Below are 18,762 nucleotides of genomic sequence, written 5' to 3' on the forward strand. Positions count from 1 at the left end.
GTGGCCTCCCATATTAGGCTATACTTGGTTTTCCTGCATGGAGCAATCTTCCACCTATATATTTATAGGACCAACTCTTTTTTTTTTTTTTTTAAATTTTATTTTATTTTATTTGAGAACATACTGTACAGAGGGGGGTTACAATTACATGGGCAGGATAATGCATACATTTCTTACCAAGCATTGCAGCCTCCTCCTTTGTTTACCCTTCACCTCCCTTCCCAGCCTCCCCCCTCCCCCCCACCCAATCCTTCCCCCCCTCCCCCCCCACACCGACATTGTAAAGCTCGTTTTTGACATGACATTTTGTACTTCTCATTGTTGCAACAGGTCCACCTGAATCCTTAAACAACTTGTTTGTCCCCATCTCCTCCACAAGTTATATTGACATCAAATATAGTGAAAGCGGGGGTTACACTGTGGGGGAGGGACATACAAAGCAACAAAGAAATAATCTTATAAATGCGTTAGAAACACATGCATGAAAGAAAAAAAACATTAAAATACATATTTAAGGGTTCGTTTTCCTAACATCACATTATCTGACCTTTTCCGCTTGACTCATACATATACTAGATATTGCAAATAAGGGAAACCATGGGGCCTATGTTTCTTTGGGCCTGGCTTACTTCACTTAATATAATTTTTTCCAAGCCTTTCCATTTCCTAACAAATGGGGAAATGTCATTCTTTCTGATGGAGGCATAGAATTCCATTGTGTATATATACCACATTTTCTTGATCCATTCATCTACTGAGGGGCATCTGGGTTGGTTCCATATCTTAGCTATGGTAAATAATGCTTCAATAAACATAGTTGTGCTGTTAGCTTTAGTACAGCCTTGTTTGTGATTGTTTGGGTAAATGCCCAAAAGTGGGATTGCTGGGTCACAGGGGAGCTCTATGTGGAGTCTTTTGAGGAACCTCCATACTGCTTTCCAAAGTGGTTGAACAAGTTTACATTCCCACCAACAATGAAGTAAGGTTCCTTTCTGTCCACATCCCCTCCAGCATCTGTTGTTGTTAGAGTACCAACAATGAAGTAAGGTTCCTTTCTGTCCACATCCCCTCCAGCATCTGTTGTTGTTAGAGTTCTTGATTTTTGCCGTTCTAACTGGAGTGAGGTGATATCTCAATGTTGTTTTGATTTGCATTTCTTTTATGGCTAGGGATGTTGAACATTTCTTCATGTGTCTATTGGCCATCCTTCTTTCTTCTTCAGAGAAGTTTCTCTTTAAGTCTTTTGCCCACTTATTTATTGGGCAGTTGTTTCTTTGAGGATTTGTTGTTGGGGGGGTTTAATTTTTTGAGTTCCAAGTATATTTTAGATATGAGACCCTTGTCGGTTGTATGGCTAGTAAAGATCTTCTCCCAATCCGTGGGCTTTCTATTGATCTTGCTAGCTATGTCATTTGCCATGCAGAAGCTCTGCAACTTTATTCAATCCCATTTGTCCAACCTTTCTTTGATTTGTTGTGTTTCCGGGTCTCTATTCAGAAAATTTCGGCCTGAGCCAAGGAGACCTAGGGTTTCTCCTATTCCATCCTGTAATGTTTTCAGAGTGTCTGCTTTGAGTTCAAGGTCTTTGATCCATTTGGAGTTGATTCTGGTGCAGGGTGATATATAAGGATCTAGCTTTAGTTTTCTACATGTAGTTAACCAATTTTGCCAGCACCATTTACTGAAGAGGCTGTCTTTCTTCCATTCTATTGTTTTAGCTCCCTTATCGAAGATTAGATGGCTATAGGTCTGTAGGTTCATTTCTGGGTTTTCAATTCTATTCCATTGGTCCTGAGGTCTGTTCTTATGCCAATACCAAGCTGTTTTGATTACTATGGCTTTATAGTAGAGTTTGAAATTTGGTATTGATATTCCTCCAGCAGTGTTCTTTCTGTTGAGGAGCGTTTTTGCAATTCGGGGTCTTTTATTGTTCCATATGAATTTTTGGATTGCCTCTTCTATTTCCTTGAAGAATGAGGGTGGAATTTTGATAGGTTTTGCGTTGAATTTGTAGATAGCCTTGGGAAGTATTGCCATTTTCACGATGTTAATCTTTCCAATCCAGGAGCATGGGAGGTTTTGCCATTTTTTAAGTTCTGTGTTGATTTCCTTTTTCAAGATTTTAAAGTTTTCATCATAGAGGTCCTTCACCTCTTTGTTTAAGTTAATTCCTAGGTATTTTATTTTTTGTGGGGCTATTACAAATGGAGTTGCTTTCCTAATTTCAGCCACACTTTTCTCATTGTTGGCATACAGAAAAGCCATTGATTTTGGGGGGTTAATTTTATAACCTGCTACTTTGCCAAAGTTTTGAATCAGCTTGAGTAATTTGAGAGTGGAGTCTATGGGATTCTTTAAATACAAGATCATGTCATCTGCAAAGAGGGAGAGTTTTATTTCTTCTTTCCCTATTTGGATCCCCTTTATGTCTGCATCTTGTCTTATTGCTGTAGCTAGGCATTCTAATACTAGATTGAAGAGAAGTGGAGAGAGTGGGCATCCTTGTCTTGTTCCTGAGTTAAGAGGAAATGGCTTTAGTTTTTCACCATTGAGTATAATACTGGCTGTAGGTTTGTCATATACAGCCTTTATTGTATTGAGGAATGTTCCATGGATTCCTAATTTTTCCAAAACCTTCATCATAAAGGGGTGTTGGATCTTGTCGAATGCTTTTTCTGCGTCTATTGAGATAACCATGTGGTTCTTATTCTTGCTCTTGTTGATGTGATGAATAATATTAATTGATTTGCATATATTGAACCAGCTTTGCATCCCTGAAATGAATCCTGTTTGATTGTGGTGTATGATTTTTTGGATGAATTGTTGAAGTCGATTGGCCAAAATTTTGTTGAGAAGTTTTGCATCAATGTTCATCAAAGAAATGGGTCTATAGTTCTCTTTCTTTGATGAGTCCCTGCCTGGTTTTGGGATGAGGGTTATGATGGCTTCATAGAATGTGTTCGGTAGTGAGCTTTCTCTTTCAATTTCATTGAAGAGTTGGAGGAGAATTGGTGTGAGCTCTGCTTTGAAGGCCTTGTAAAATTCCGCTGTAAAACCATCTGGTCCTGGACTTTTCTTAGCTGGGAGGTCTCTTATTGCTGTTTCTATTTCAATGCTTGATATGGGCCTGTTAAGATAGTTTAACTCATCTTGGTTTAGTTTTGGCATGTCAATATTTGCTAGGAAGAGGTCCATTTCTGTCAAGTTGTCAAACTTATTAGCATAAAGTTTTGAGAAGTATTCCCTTATACTGTTCTGAATCTTGGTTGTTTCCGTGGTGATGTTTCCATTCTCATCTCTGAGTTTATTAATTTGGGTGTGTTCTCTTCTTTTTCTGATAAGATTTGCTAAGGGTCTGTCAATTTCGTTAAGTTTTTCGAAGAACCAACTCTTTGTTTTGTTGATTCTTTCTATAGTTTTTTGGATTCTAATTCATTTAATTCTGATTTAATTTTGATTATTTCTTTCCATCTACTGGATTGGGGTTTATCTTGCTGCTCTTTTTCAAGGAGCTTTAGATGTGTCATTAAATTGTTAGTTTCAGATCTCTCCAATTTGTTGATGTAGGAGCTCAGAGCTATAAACTTGCCTCTGAGTACTGCCTTTGCTGTGTCCCAGAGGAGCTGGTAATTTGTGTGTTCATTTTCGTTGAATAGCACGAACATTTGAATTTCCTTTCTAATCTCTTCCATGACCCACTCATGATTCAGCAGTGTGTTGTTCAGCCTCCATGTGATACCGGACTTTCTTTGGTGCCTTTTGGTGTTGAGTTCTAATTTTATTCCCTTGTGGTCAGAGAGAATGCAAGGTATAACTTCAATGTTTCTGAATTTAGACAAGTTTGCTTTGTGGCCTAAAATGTGGTCTATTTTAGAAAACGTTCCATGTGCTGCTGAGAAAAACGTGTATTCTGATGCTGCTGGGTGAAATGTTCGGTAGATGTCTGTTAAGTCTAGTTGATCTATGCAGCTGTTTAGATCTGCGGTTTCTCTGTTGAGTTTTTGCCGAGTTGATCTATCTAGTGGGGAGAGTGGTGTGTTAAAATCCCCAACAATTAATGTCTTTGGATCTATATGGGATTTGAGGGAAAGTAGTGTTTCTTTGATAAATTTGGGTGCTCCATTGTTTGGCGAATAGATATTTAGAATTGTAATATCCTCCTGAAGGAGAGATCCTTTAATTAGTATGTAGCTACCTTCTTTATCTCTTTTCACGAATTTTAATTTGAAGTCTATTTTATCTGATATTAGGATTGCAACTCCCGCCTGTTTATGGGGGCCGTTTGCTTGGTAGATTTTGTTCCAGCCTTTAACATTGAAAATGTGTTTGTTTTTACGGGCAAGATGTGATTCCTGCAGGCAGCTGATAGAAGGGTCTTGTTTTTTAATCCAACTAGACAGTCTATGTCGCTTAATTGGAGAGTTCAGTCCGTTAACGTTAAGAGATAGGAGGACCAACTCTTGTATCTCCTCTAGGTTTTTATGAACATGTCACCTTTGCAGTGAAGCTTCCTTGGTTCTTCTACCTATACATTTTCTTTTACCTTTTCTTAATTTTTTTTTTTTTGCCGGTTGTGGGGCCTGAACTCTGGGCCTGGGCACTGTCTCTCAGCTCTTCAACTCAAGGCTAGTGCTCTACCACTTGAGCCACAGCACCACTTCCAGCCTTTTCTGCTTATGTGGTGCTGAGGAATCAAACCCAGGGCCTCATGCATGTAAGGCAAGCACTCTGCCACTGAGTCACCTTCCCAGCCCCCGTTTCTTAAATTTTTATTTAGCATTTCTACTGTCTTCTAGTTTGGTGTAAAACCTGAAACCAAGGAGTGTTTTTCTATTAATTTAATTTCAGATGGCATATCTAGATATTATTATCTCAGCACAGAAATGAGAAATATTTGTTTTGATAACTTAAGATTAAACCTATTTTGTTAATTTTATTTACAACTGAAGAATGTTCTCTTGGGTTTACTCTGTGATTGCATAATCTCATTTTCTTTGCGGAGTCTTGATTGTAAATTTGAACTCTAATGTACTTTACTCTGATTCTGTAAAGGGACACTTTATCTTCTAATTTCTTAGGTTGAGACAGTTTGCATAATCATCACAGAATTTGACTATATTGAAATAAAGTTATCCTCAGAAAAATCCTTTTATGGAAGGAAAGGCTAATTAATCTCATTCATAGGGACCAATCATGATATTGCAGTAATGAAAAAAGATAATAAGGGAAAAACCACTTCCTCGGGAAACAGACATAAAGATGACTTACTTAATTGCCAGGAAAGGGAAAGTTTGAAAGCAAGAAAACAAGTTTCTTTATTTATGTGTATGACAGGGGAGATTGCTTATTAAAACTCTAGGTCAACAGATGTTGCTTTGATGAGAATGGTGATCCCAATTTGATCATTCTCTGAAAGAAATGTCTCTGTAATTATTTTCAGTCCAAAATGCATTTTAATTGAATGATTCATCAAGGCTTCCTTTCAGATTCCACCTAACAGGAATACACATATATGACTTGGTTACAATACCAATTTTCTCCTTTAAAACTTCACCAAGAAAGTTTTCATTCATTTAGAAGAATGAAACTAAAATTGATACCTCAAAAGATGGCTTTTGATTAGATGGTTGTTTTTCAGATAAATAAAAGTATTGCTTCTACCTTTGTTAGTTTCTGTTTAGTTTGAATTAACATGTTCTTACTTATGTAGAAGTGATTCTGAGTAGAACTGAATTGTTTGTTTTTAATTCAAATGACTCATTCACTCAAAAACATATAGGTGCCAGGGGGAACAGAAAAAGCTTTCTATGCCTATCAAAACTTTTCTTTTATCTGTTTTTTAGATACAATAATCTATTGGATAAATTCCCAGGAGTGGAATTGTTGGTCATATGGTACATGTTTAGTCTTTTGAGGATACTTTGTACTGCTTTTCAAAGTGGTTGAACAAGTTCACATTCCTACCAACAGTGTAACAGAATTCCCTTTGGCCACATACACACCAGCATTGGAAGTGGCACTGTGGCTCAAGTGGTAGAGAGCTCACCTTGAGCTGAAGAGTGTAGGGACTGTGCCCAAGCCCAGAGTTCAAGCCCCATGATCGACCGGAAAAAAAAAAATACACACCAGCATCTATTATTATTAGTTTTCTTGATAATAGTCATTCTAATTGGGGTAAGTAGAATCTCATTGGAATCTCAATGTTGTTTTGATTTGGATTTTTTTATGGCTAGAGATGATGAACATTTCTTTATGTGGGCATTTATCCGATAGAACACAAACAAGGTAAAAACACTAAAGCTATCAGCACAATCATGCTCATTGCAGCATTATTTACCACAGCTAAGATACGGAATCAGCCCAGATAGTTCTCAATGGACAAATGGACTAAGAAAAAAAATATACCATATTTTGTATATATATACATATATAATATGTATACACACACAATAGAATTCTACTCATCCATCAGAAAGAATTATATTGTACCATTTGTTAGGAAATGGAAATACTTGGAAAAAATTACATTAAGTGAAGTAAGCCAGATCCAGAGAAACATAGGTTGTATGTTTCCTCATTTGTTGTAGCTAGAATGTGCCTGTAAGTCTACAAGTAAACACACTGTATGGTAAAAAAAAAAATTACACTGGGAGATGATAAATTTTACAGGTCTTTAGACATTCACACACAGTGAGAACCAAAGGAAAATATTCTTACACAAATGCACAATAACTATGTGCAGCTGATCATTTAAAATAATATTAATTAAAATGAACTACAGGAAATGGAAATAAAGGGTTTTTATTGTTATTTTCATTTTCTTTTCTTTTTGTCTTGCTTTCTCACTTATATGTCTTTGGGGAGGTTAAGGAGGTAAGTACAGAGATGGAGGGACAAAGGGTGAACAAATGTAGCAACGGTACTCAGTAGACACTATGTTACAAATGAACTATACAACTTGTATGTGGAGACAGAAGGGAAAAACTGGGAGAGTTTATTTAAAAAGGAATGTACTCTTTATCTGACTTAGGTAACTGGAACCCCTCTGTAGATTGCCTTTATAATAAAATAAAATACAATAAAAATGCCTGGAAAAAGACAGTACCAGTTTGATGGTTATTAAACTATTGTCTTTGAGCTGTGAGCTCTCTCTTCTATACTCTGTAATTGTGGAGTTAAACACATTTCCTTTTCAACCAGTGTCTCTATGTTTGGCTTTATTAATCAGGTACCCTAGAGAGACATTAGTGCTGTAAGAAGAAGGGATTTGTTTTTTTCTGTTCGCTTCTGGTCTTCTTGTGCTTTGATCAGCAATCTTTTCACCCTGTAGTGACACTAAACACAAGTGACAGCAGCTGTTCTAGGTCTGTCATTTTATTTTCCCATATGGTTAGGACAGCCTTGTCATTTCTTGCCAAGCCATAACAGCAGCTGGTGGGTGCTCCTCCTCATGGCTCCAGCCACACCTTCCCATTCTTCAGCCATCCTCCCCACTTTCCTCCCACATTAGGAGTGCTGTCTATTTCCCAGAGTCATTATCATTACACTATTTCCATGTTGCCTTCTGGCCCCTTTATTTCTCCAGTACCTAATTATTCTTTATATTAAATTTTCTTTGTGAAATAATTGGTATAGTTTCCATCCTCTGACAGGCTTCTGATTGACACAAAGATTTATGTGTATTCAGGAACTTTAAAAATAAGTTTCAAGTCTTACATTTTTCTTGATAAATTAATATCCTCTGACAATATCTGTGAGCATATATATATGCACATATATATATTCTCTATGATCTTAATTGTTGGGTTTCCTCCCACGTTTGTACTCAGGGCCTCATGCTCTTGCTTAATTCTCTCAAACCACACCTTCAGTCTGGCATTTATCTGGTTAATTGGATGGAATCTCCAGGACTTTTCTGTTCTTGCTGGCTTGGATCTAAATTTTTCCAGGTCTTAGCCTCTTGAGTAGCTAAGAATACAGGTGAGAGACAAGGAGTATTTATTTGTACTTAGTAGTTAAGAAATAAATGCTGGAAAACAGATAAGTTAATCATTATTTTTCCTAAAAAAACCTGTTAGACATGCTTCATAGGTAATTGAAAGCAAGGATACCTTGGGAAAACTAGGGGAGTAGAACCTCACTACAATACTTTTTAATAAAATGAGTTTAATTCTAATCAACTTTCAGTACCTCTTAAGGCATAAGCATGCTAAACAATTTCAAATTCATGCCTTACAAAATTCTATGAAAATACATTTGTATTGCTTATATATTTCATATGATTGGTGCATGTTTCAATTTGTACCCATTAGAATATCTCTGTCTAAAATTTCTTTTATTTACTTTGTCTCTGAAATTTTTATGAGTCCATAAAATCCAGTGAGGAAAATAAACAAAACAAAATCCATTTGCATATTAAGATGAAAAATTCTTCCTTATTGTAATCTTCAGTATTGTGACTTTTAGAGTACAGACTATTTTATTGCTTCTCTATGAAAAAGTTTCCTAGGATATACTCTAATATCTATGGATGATTACTTTTATGAAATATTTTTGGTAAACACAGAGTCTTAAATCCGTAAGGGAACTCTTTCTTTCTCTCTCTCTGTCTCTCTGTCTCTCTGTCTCTGTGCCCATGTGTTCATCCTGGGACTTGAATCTAGAGCTTTAGCACTAGCCTTGAGCATAAAGGCTCAGGGACAGTGCTTAATTGGTGGTTAATTGGAGATACGATCTCACAGACTTTCCTGCCCAGGCTGGCTTTGAACTTCGATAGTCAGATCTCAGTTTCTCATCTCAAATCTCAGCTAGGATTACAGGTGTGATCCACTGGCTTCTAGCACTATTCGTTTTTTGATGAATTCTCTGATTTTGTAGATTTAACCCACCTTTTCATTGTTCTTAAAAATTAAATGTGTTTTTTTATTACACATAGACTATTTCTCTTTTTCTTGACATTTTTTTTGCTGCTGTCACGTTTTGTTTTAAATCCATGTTTTGCTATGTAACCCAAAAGTTGGGTACTCTAAAATTTAGAAGTATTTCTGTGAGTAAATTGCACATGATAGTCCAAAAATGTCGAAAATATTCTCACAATGATATTCATCATCCTGCTTCCAAATCCTGGAGCATTAATACTGGACAATGTTAAGTAGGAAGGAAAAAAATATCTTAAAGGAAATGAGATAACTTTAAAATTCACGATTACATTTTCATGGAAAAGGCATAAAATAGTGGATTAAATTATGTAAAGTATCTAAAGCACTTATATTCATACTCTAAATCCAGCAGGAGAGAGGAAAAAATAGATAAACGGTCAATTTTGAAGAGATAAAGGCTGATAATTTTCTAAAATTAGTGAATTACAAGGACGCATGGTGTGTAGGGGACTAGTGTGTACAAATGTTACAGTGTAGATTTTAACAAACCTTGAACAGAATTGAACAGTTTATATGATGATCTATTCTTCAAAATTCATGTTGAACTTTAATGCTCCTTCTGGTAGTTTTCAGATATACATGAGGTGTTTTAGAAATGATAAACTCATGGATATATTATGGCCCTTATAAAAGAGGGTTCTTTCTACATTCTACCAGGTTGGGAAACAGCAACAGGCACCACCATAAAAATCAGAAACACTGGCCACTCACCAGATCCTGGAGGTGCCAGTGCCTACTGTTTGGGTTACTAATCTTCAGAATGGGGAGAAAGAGATTTCCTTATAAGGATATTGCTTTAAATTATTCAATCTCAGGAAATGTTTAATAGTTGTACAGACTAATATATATGTAGAAGATTGTGATTATAATATAATCCTGATGTCTTCATCAGAAACAAAAAATTGATCTTAATGTCAGAACTATCTCAATACAATTCATTACTGGATCAAAGTAGTAAAAGTGCAACCTCAATAAACTTAAAGAAATGGAGGGTTCAAATATCAATAGGCACTGGGCACAGTGGCTCAAGCCTGTAATCCTAGCTACTCAGGAAGTTGAGATCTGAGGATCCAGATTTGAAGCCAACCTGGTCAGTAAATTCCATGAGATAATTGTCTCCAAATAATCACCAAAAAGCTAGAAGTAAAGATGTGCATTAAGTGTTATAGTGCTAGCCTTGAGCAAAATGATAATAATAATAATATTTGCTCCACCAGTTCAGACTAGAAAGGACTGAATTCACTAGATATAACTACTTGAGGCCATGCCTACTCTAGGGCTTTGGACCCTTGATAGTTGAATCGGTTTCAGTATCCCTGATTTTTCTACAACTGTTGGGAGGGTCAGAAAACTTTCTGTGACACTTAAAAGGACATTGTACGCACAATAAGGGAGAGGATTTTTAAGGGTCAATGCTATCCAGTGCCACATATCATCCCAGTAGTGTCCTACCTTTGACTTCAGAATAATTAATTTAACATTATAAAAAGGAATTAATGAGGGAGAATATACAAAACTATTAACAATGGTTATATAAAGATATGGGATCTCAGATGATTTTTTTTTTGCTGGTCCTGAGGTTTGAGCTGAGGATCTGAACACTGTCCCTGATCTTCTTTGTGCTCAAGACTAGCCCTCTACCCCTTGACCATAGCACCACTTTCCACCTTTCCTGAGTAGTTTATTGGAGATGAGAGTCTCAAGAACTTTCTGTCAGGCTGGCTTCAAACCATGATCCTTAGATCTCAGGCTCCTGAGTAGCTAGGAATACAGTTATGAGTCTGGCTGAGTTTACATATATATAGTTATATATATATATATGTATATATGTATATATGTATATATATATATGTATATATATATATAACTATTTTTCTTTTAACTATAAAGATCTCTTAATGAATTTGTTTTATATTGAGCAGAACTGATGAAAGATGAAATCTATGCTACTCTTAGAACTTTGTTCAATATATTCTGTGTTTGTTGCTGTTAAAAATGTTCCTTTAGGATTTTTGCTAATTGGTTTAATTTTTCAGAATTAAAATGGCATCTCTAAGTATACATTTATAGTTCAAGCCTCATTTCAGATATTTATAATCTTCTCAAGCTATTCCATTTTTATCAGGCTCGCACATTCTAAGTTTATTTTTTGTCTTTGTCTTTTACGTTACAGTCATCTCCTTTGCCAATTATCTCTTTCATGTGTTATACTAAGTAAATCATCTGAAGATAACCTGGTAGGATGGAATTTGATCCCATCTTTGCCTGTATTGTTTCTTAAGTCCTCTTGTCAGCGCAGTTTCTCTCATTTTCTCATTAAAAGTTGTTCCTGTCACAAAACAATTGCCTATTCCACACATATGACTAATACCACCACTAGTTTAGCATTAGAAACACAAAGTTCCATGATTACACTCTTCAAAGAGCTGAGCATCATCAAAAAGCCCTATGCAAATGAGAAATAAAGGAAAAGAGATTCATTTTTTTGCACCTTGCCTAAAATATTATCATATCAAAAACATAAAAGCTGTTTCTGTTCAGGTGATGATTTCTGAGGTACCATAAAACATAAAGCCAGTAATTTTAAATTTATTTCCAGTAAGTTTATTTTTATAAAAGAAGCATATTCTATGCATCTTTGTTGACCTAAATCTTTACAATAAAACACTTATTTGCATATATCTATATGAGAAACTTGTAAAATACTTGAAAACTAAAGTTAATTGAGATATGGATTGTTTCTTTTGCATGAAAAATTTTCTCCATGCCCATGAAATAGATGAGATTGATAGCCTTATTTTATTGATAAGGAAACTGAAGCTAGAAAGTGAGCTATGGACTTGAAGCTACCAGCTAGTCAGTGAGAGAGCTGACAGCCAAATCTACCTGTTTGAATCCACCGTATTATCTTTTTCCTGTCACTAGATGAAAAATATCTGTCTGTAGGGAAGCTTGGGATTCCCATATCAACCAATATCTATTATTATCAACTACCAATTTTATACTGTCTGTTGTTTACAGATATCATCAGTCTATCTACTCACATTAATAAACATCTCCTTTAAAGATGCTGGGGATAGTAGTGTTTCCTTTGGTCGCATCCCCAGAAGAATCTGTTATGTATTTTCTTGATAATGGCGAGGTATAATCTCAATGTGGTTTTGATTTGCATTTCTTTTATGGCCAGAGATGTTGAACATTTCTTCATGTGTCTATTGGCTATTATCATTTCCTCTCTAGAGAAGTCACTTTTAAATTCTTTAGCCCAGTTATTAATAGGGTGGTTGTTTTTTTGAGGATTTGTTATTGGGGAGTTTAATTTTTTGAGCTCTAGATATATTTTTGATATGAGGCCCTTGTCTGTTGTATAGTTAGTGAAGATCTTCTCCCAATCTGTGGGCTTCCTATTTATCTTGTTAGCTATGTCCTTTGTCATGCAGAAGCTCTGTAGTTTAATGCAATCCCATTCATCCACCCATTTTTTTTTTTTTTAGATTTGTTGTGTTTCTGGATGTTTATTTAGAAAGTTCTGACCTGTGCCAAGGAGCTCTAATGAATCCCCTCTCCATTCCTGTAATATTTTCAGGGTATTTGCTTTTAGATCAAAGTCTTTGGTCCATTTGGAGTTGACTCGGGTACAGGGTGATATATAAGGATCTAACTTTAGTTTTCTACACATGTATAGCCAATTCTACCAGCATCATTTGTTGAAGAGGTTGTCTTTTCTTCCATCTGATGATTTTTAGCTCCCTTATCAAAGATGAGATGGCAATAGGTCTGTGGAATCATTTCTGTGTCTTCAATTCCATTTTATTAGTCCTCAGGCCTGTTCATGTGCCAGTACCTAGCTGTTTTTATAATGATGGCTTTACAATAGAGTTTGAAGTTTGATGTTGATATTCCTCCAGCACTGTTTTTCCTGCTGAGGATTGTTTTTGCTATTCGGGGTCTTCAGTTATTCCAAATGAGTTTTTGGTTTGCTGCTTGTATTTCATTAAGGAATGTTGGTAGGATATTGATGAGTATTTCATTGAATTGCATAGCTTTTTGTAAATATTGCCATTTTCAGAGTTTTCTATTGTTTGTTTTTTTAAAAATGTACTTTGTGAAGTCATTTCTTTTTCCTTTCATTTTTCCCCTTTGATTTATCCCCTGTTGTTGCTGTTTTTAATTTTGGTACCCTGTGTCTTGTACATACTTTTATCTGATTTGGCGAAGGGAAGGGGAATGACAAAATGGTGAGACAAAGGACAAAGTGTGAATCAATGCAGCAGCAATACTCACAAGACACTATGTTGGAAATGAACTTTACAACTTGGAGGGGAGGGAAGTTGGGGGAGAGGAAAAGTGGGAGAAAATGAGGTAGAGAGTAACACTGACAAGAAATGTACTCATTACCTTACTTAGATAACTATAACCCCTATGTACATAACCTTTACAATAAAGCAAAATAGAATTTAAAAATGCTAGTGATGCATGACTGAACCCAATAGTCTCCTGCCCTCATATTTGGGAAATGGCCACCCTGCAAAGTTGTAGGAAACTGGATGTATTCAAGACAGAGAGTAAATGTAATGTGCAGAAGAGGAGCTCACAAGTTTCTGTTTACCTTGCCTGTCTCAGTTTGCATATCATGTGGCCTTGCCAACTGGCTATTGGGTTATCATTGACATTATGGCTATTGGGTTATCATTGACATTATGGCTGGTGAGGTACAATCCCAACAGAAACTGGGGTGGACACCAAGCTTTGTGCTGGAATGAGGACAGGACAGTGAGAGCTCAGTGTGGCAATGCATGCATGAGGGAGGTGGCTACTGCTCTCAGGGAGCATATACCGGAGCCCCAAAGCTGACCTCAGGTTAGGACTAATAATGAAATCTAGGAGACATTATCAACTTCAGACTACAGCTCAGATGTCAGCATGTGTTCCCAGCATTCCCTGTAAACCTCCTTGAGAAATCAGGTCACCAAACTTGTCACTTCCTTAGCACAGACTCGAATTCCACCAGAGAGAAGGAAGCAGAGAAAGGGAGAATGAGAGAGGATGCATGAGAGACTGAGAATACTTAAGGGGGTGTAATACAACCTAAATGGACCTCTTTTTTCATTTTTTAAAAAAATTATGTAACCTTTATTGTTATTATTAAATGTTGTACAGAGGGGTTGTCATTTCATAAGTCAGGTAATAACTACATTTCTTCCTTTTGACAATGTCACCCCTTCTTTTTCTTTCCCCCAGTTTCTTCTTCCTCTCCTGTCCACAAGTTACATAGGTCATTTTCCACATGCTGTAAACAGAATAGCATGACTACATTTGTTCACCCTTCCACCCTCCCTTTCTGTGCTCACTTTGCCTCCCCTAAAAAAAAAGCAAAAACAAACACCATCACCACCACCACTAACAACAATAAAAACAACAAAAAAACATGTTTCCATTGCCTGCAACTCATTTCCATAAATAGTATCGCAAATGTTCAGGAAAGTTACACCTTTGAGTTCCTTCTCCAAGAGCATTCTGTAAAGGGACCTCTAATGCATCAAAAGGATTAAGCTTTTAATCAAAGAAAAGTAAAAGTTGTTTTAGTCCAGTAGTATATAGTTAATAGAGTTGGAGCAATGTCTTGATTGGCTATGGTCTAAGTAATACTATGGCTATGGTAAAAATAAATTTTTATTGGCTATGGTCAAAGTTAATGTTCTTTGGACACTCAAAATACAGTTGAATTAAACCCTGTCTACCTTATATATGATCCATTCATTGAATTCCTTTTTTTTGCCAGGATTTGTAATGTATTACTTAATTCTCACATAAGCCTTATAATGTAGGAACCACTTACATCTTCCATTTTATCAATAAAGTAAATGAGTTGCCCCAAATTTCATAGCAACAGAGCTGAGATAGAAAGATGAATTGTATTTTTGAATTTGAAACTTTAAGTGAATTGGATTTTTGAATTTGAAGATAAACAACAGGAAACTTCTGAATAAAGAAACCTGGGCCATTTTATAAAGGAGTATTTGCTTTCTAATTTGCATTTGAGATTTTGGTCTTCAGACATGTTCTAAAGAAAACCAGAGTATAAAAGAAACAGGAAGAATTCTGCCAAACTTTCTGGCAGTGAGGTAGTGACACCTGTGCATTAGAAAGATGCTGTCAGTACAATTAGGTACACAATGCCAGGAAGAATCACAGCTCTCATACAATGACACTAAGCAGCCTCCAATGGGGATGTGTTCAAGGTATGGACATTGATGATACTTGGAGTGACTCAAATCTGTGTAATCCATGCTTGGCCACATAATAATTACACATGTCAGCTACTACTTCAAGCTAATTTCCATAGAATTAAAACAGTAGCATAGTAAATCAGAATTAAATGACATAAATATATAACACACTTCCATGGTTCCTGCAATGTAGTTGGTGCTCAAACAGATAACTTGCATCTGTTTCAATCTCAAGTTTTTTCTCTAGTGAAAGCTGTGTTATTAAGTTCACTGTCTATGATATAGTAAAAGAATCACTTTAAATCTAAGGTTTTGTTTTTATATTTAGCAGATGTAAATAGGCACTCAATGCTTTAGAACCTGAGGTTCCCATGAGATAGCATAAGAAATGACCTCCTGGAGTGCATTTATCAAGTTTAGAAAATGCATTTGCTTACCAGCTCACTGAATTCATTATTTCCTAGGTCAAGTCTTTCCAATTGGGCCAGTTTGTGCATTGACCTGTAACAGAGGAAGAAACATAGTATTATGAGGGAATATATGATTTATTACTTAAAAAATACCATACTCAAGTCTTTTGTTATGTTCATCTGACACAAATTGTAGACTATACAAAATTTGTGTGGTACGCAAAAATGAGGATTATTCTTCCATAAGACATAAATTGCAAACAAATGTGAATGTACACAAACTGCAACCTGATGGCCTTTGTTTGGTAGCTTATCATGAACTTCTACAGTGTTGGTTCCTATATGAGACTATATTGTTGAAAAAGAGGGCTGGCTGTTTAACAAAAGCCTGGTTAAATATCTATGCTAGGAGGGGGTCTGCTGTGAAATCTCATAATGTATACTTTTAAGAATCATCATTGTTTTGAGAACCAATTCAATTCTTAGAAAAGCATTCTAAAACTCTACAATACAGAGCTTTTAAAAAAACCATCAGTTTTGTTCCTGAATGAAATTATATTACAGACAAATTTAAGTGGTCTTTGTCCCCTATAAGTATTGTCTCAATGCTGCAACACTTCTGACTATTTGAAAGACTGTGAGCAAAACATTGTGTTAAAGGTTAGGGTACACTAACATACTCCAAATGCAGTCATCATTTCCCAAGCCATTCTTAAATAAACAGAAAACATGAAAAGATGGTGTTTTCTGCAAGATGTGGTCTCCCTATCACCTAGATTACTCTTACGAAGTCCTATCTAGGAAGAAAGTCTTAAAGCATCTTGGTCCTACATCTTAGAATTTCTTAATTTCTTCTTTAAAATAGGCTCTTTTTTTGTTGTTGGTTGTGGGGCTTGAATTCTGGGCTTGGGCACTGCCCCTGCACTCTTCAGCTCAAGCCGAGCAGTCTACCACCTGAGCCACAGTGCCACTTCTGTTTTTCTGGTGTTTAATCAGAGAAAAGTCTCATGGACTTTCCTGCTGGGCTGGCTTTGAATCATGATCCTCATATCTCAGCCTCCTGAGTATCTAGGATTACAGGCATGAGCCACCAGCGCCCAGTAGTTATTTGGCTTTTATCAACATCAAACATAATACTCTTGCAGCTCAAACACTATCAGGGACTTAAAAATGGAAAACAAAACAAAACAAAAGCCAACCAGAGATGTCAATCAAGTCTGGAGTATAAGAAAAAAGTCCAAGAAAGAAAGACATTTGACCTTAGCAGCATAGAAATGCATATAAAGTTGTGAGGTTACGAGATCATCAACATAGTGAGTGTACATGGGAAGAAAATAGGTCCAAGAGGATGTGAAGTTGAGTCTAAAAAGAATGACAAGTAACTAGGGTCCTAGAAGAAAAATCACAGGAGTATAAAGTACATGAAGTAAGACAAATCTGACAAAGTACAATGAAAGCTGCTGATAGGTCAGAGAAGAGACTCTTTGATTGAACAACATGGGGATTTTGATATGAATTTTCTTAGTGTAAAACCTTTTGCTAAAACCTTCATTCCATTTAATATCCCTTTACTCATTCATTTCTCAATAAATAATGCTTGATGGGAGCATAGCATGGTCATTTGTTGACAGATAGTCTATGATGCTTTTGCATGTCAACCATAAAACTGAGCACCTGGGACAGGGAGCATAAGACTGTCAAGCCTGAAACATTTCCTATTTCTGACAGCCACTTTCTTTCTATATTGAACATGCCTATTTAACTCTAGACTGACCAAGATCATGTATAAGGAAACAATAAGTATCAATTTCTTTTGTGTGGGAAATGGGCAGCCTCTAGACCACCTGTGAACTTTTTTTTTTTGACTATTCTAGTCTTGGACTCCTACTTTTTTTTTTTTAATTTAATTTAATTTTATTTGAGAACATACTGTACAGAGGGGTTACAATTACATGGGCAGGATAATGCATACATTTCTTACCAAGCATTGCAGCCTCCTCCTTTGTTTACCCTTCACCTCCCTTCCCAGCCTCCCCCCTCCCCCCCACCCAATCATACCCTCCCTCCCCCCCCCCCCCCCCCCCCACACCGACATTGTAAAGCTGGTTTTGCCATGACATTTTTTGGACTCCTACTTTTGAAATATTTGGTTCATAACTTCATTACCTACATGCTATATTTTATGGCATAATTTCTTCTCCTTCCTATTGGAACTGAAATTTGTTTGCTAGGGAAGGGGGAACTTTCCCTTGGTACTTTCTAAATTATTTCTTGGACTTTAAGTTATTTTATTTTATTGTTATTTTTTGGGGGGTCCGGTTGTGGGGCCTGAATTCAAGGCCTGAGTGCTGTCCCTCAGCTCTTCAGCTCAAGGCTAACACTCTACCACTTGAGCCACAGCGCCACTTCCGGCTTTTTTTTTTTTCTGCTTATATGCTGAGTAATTGAACCCAGGGCCTCAAGCATGCAAGGCAAGTGCTCTACCACTGAGCCACCTTCCCAGACCCCCTTAAGTTATTTTATAAGGTTACTTCTTTTTAAATTTAGACTCATTTTATTTTTACAATCCCACTTTACAACAATTTTCACTTGCTATCATTACTTTTGTCTAGGATTATATGTTTCCATTTCTGAAGCTCTCTTTCCAATATAATGTCTTTCATTTTAAATATTCAGTATGAAATTGCTGCTTTTGTTTTCAAAGATGGCATTGAATATTGTTTCTATATTTCACCCCTTTATAAAAGGCTCTTTTCACTTACCCACAAGTGGTTAGATTGTAGACAGTCTATAACATGGCCTATTGCTTTTTTGTTCATATGCTTATTGCTAAACTATAATCATTCTGTCAAATGCTTCCTCATTTTTCTTTTAGATGACCATATGCATGAAGTTTTAATTTTTATGATGATGCAAGCAAATAAGCCTGTCAGAAAAAATAGACTAGAACTCATGGTATTTGTGCATTAGTGTTCTTTGTGAACATTCATTCATTTGCTTAATCATCTGTGCTCCTTTTTTATGGAAGGTACATGTGGGCACTGGAGTTATAAAGATTTCTGAAATGCAGGATTTCTCAACCTCAGCATTGCTGACATTTTGAGCTGCCTAATTCTTTGATACTGGGGGCTCCCAGTATACTGTGGGGGTATTTAGCACATCCTACACAGCCTCTATTCTGAA

The 18,762-nt window shown here is 36.3% G+C and overlaps 1 protein-coding gene across 1 annotated transcript in view; it reads right to left on the reverse strand.

Annotated features, from left to right (window-relative positions):
- The window catches only part of Lrrc7 (leucine rich repeat containing 7), a 294,553-nt gene that overhangs the window by 145,687 nt on the left and 130,104 nt on the right, over positions 1-18,762 (reverse strand). The window contains exon 6 of the mRNA XM_042678371.1: positions 15,607-15,670. Within this exon, the coding sequence (XP_042534305.1) occupies positions 15,607-15,670 (64 nt within the window). The remainder of the gene's footprint in view (positions 1-15,606; positions 15,671-18,762) is intronic.

Source organism: Dipodomys spectabilis, unplaced genomic scaffold, assembly GCF_019054845.1.
Source record: "Dipodomys spectabilis isolate Male_0828 unplaced genomic scaffold, ASM1905484v1 ptg000002l, whole genome shotgun sequence".
NCBI classification, from domain to species: Eukaryota; Metazoa; Chordata; class Mammalia; order Rodentia; family Heteromyidae; genus Dipodomys; species Dipodomys spectabilis.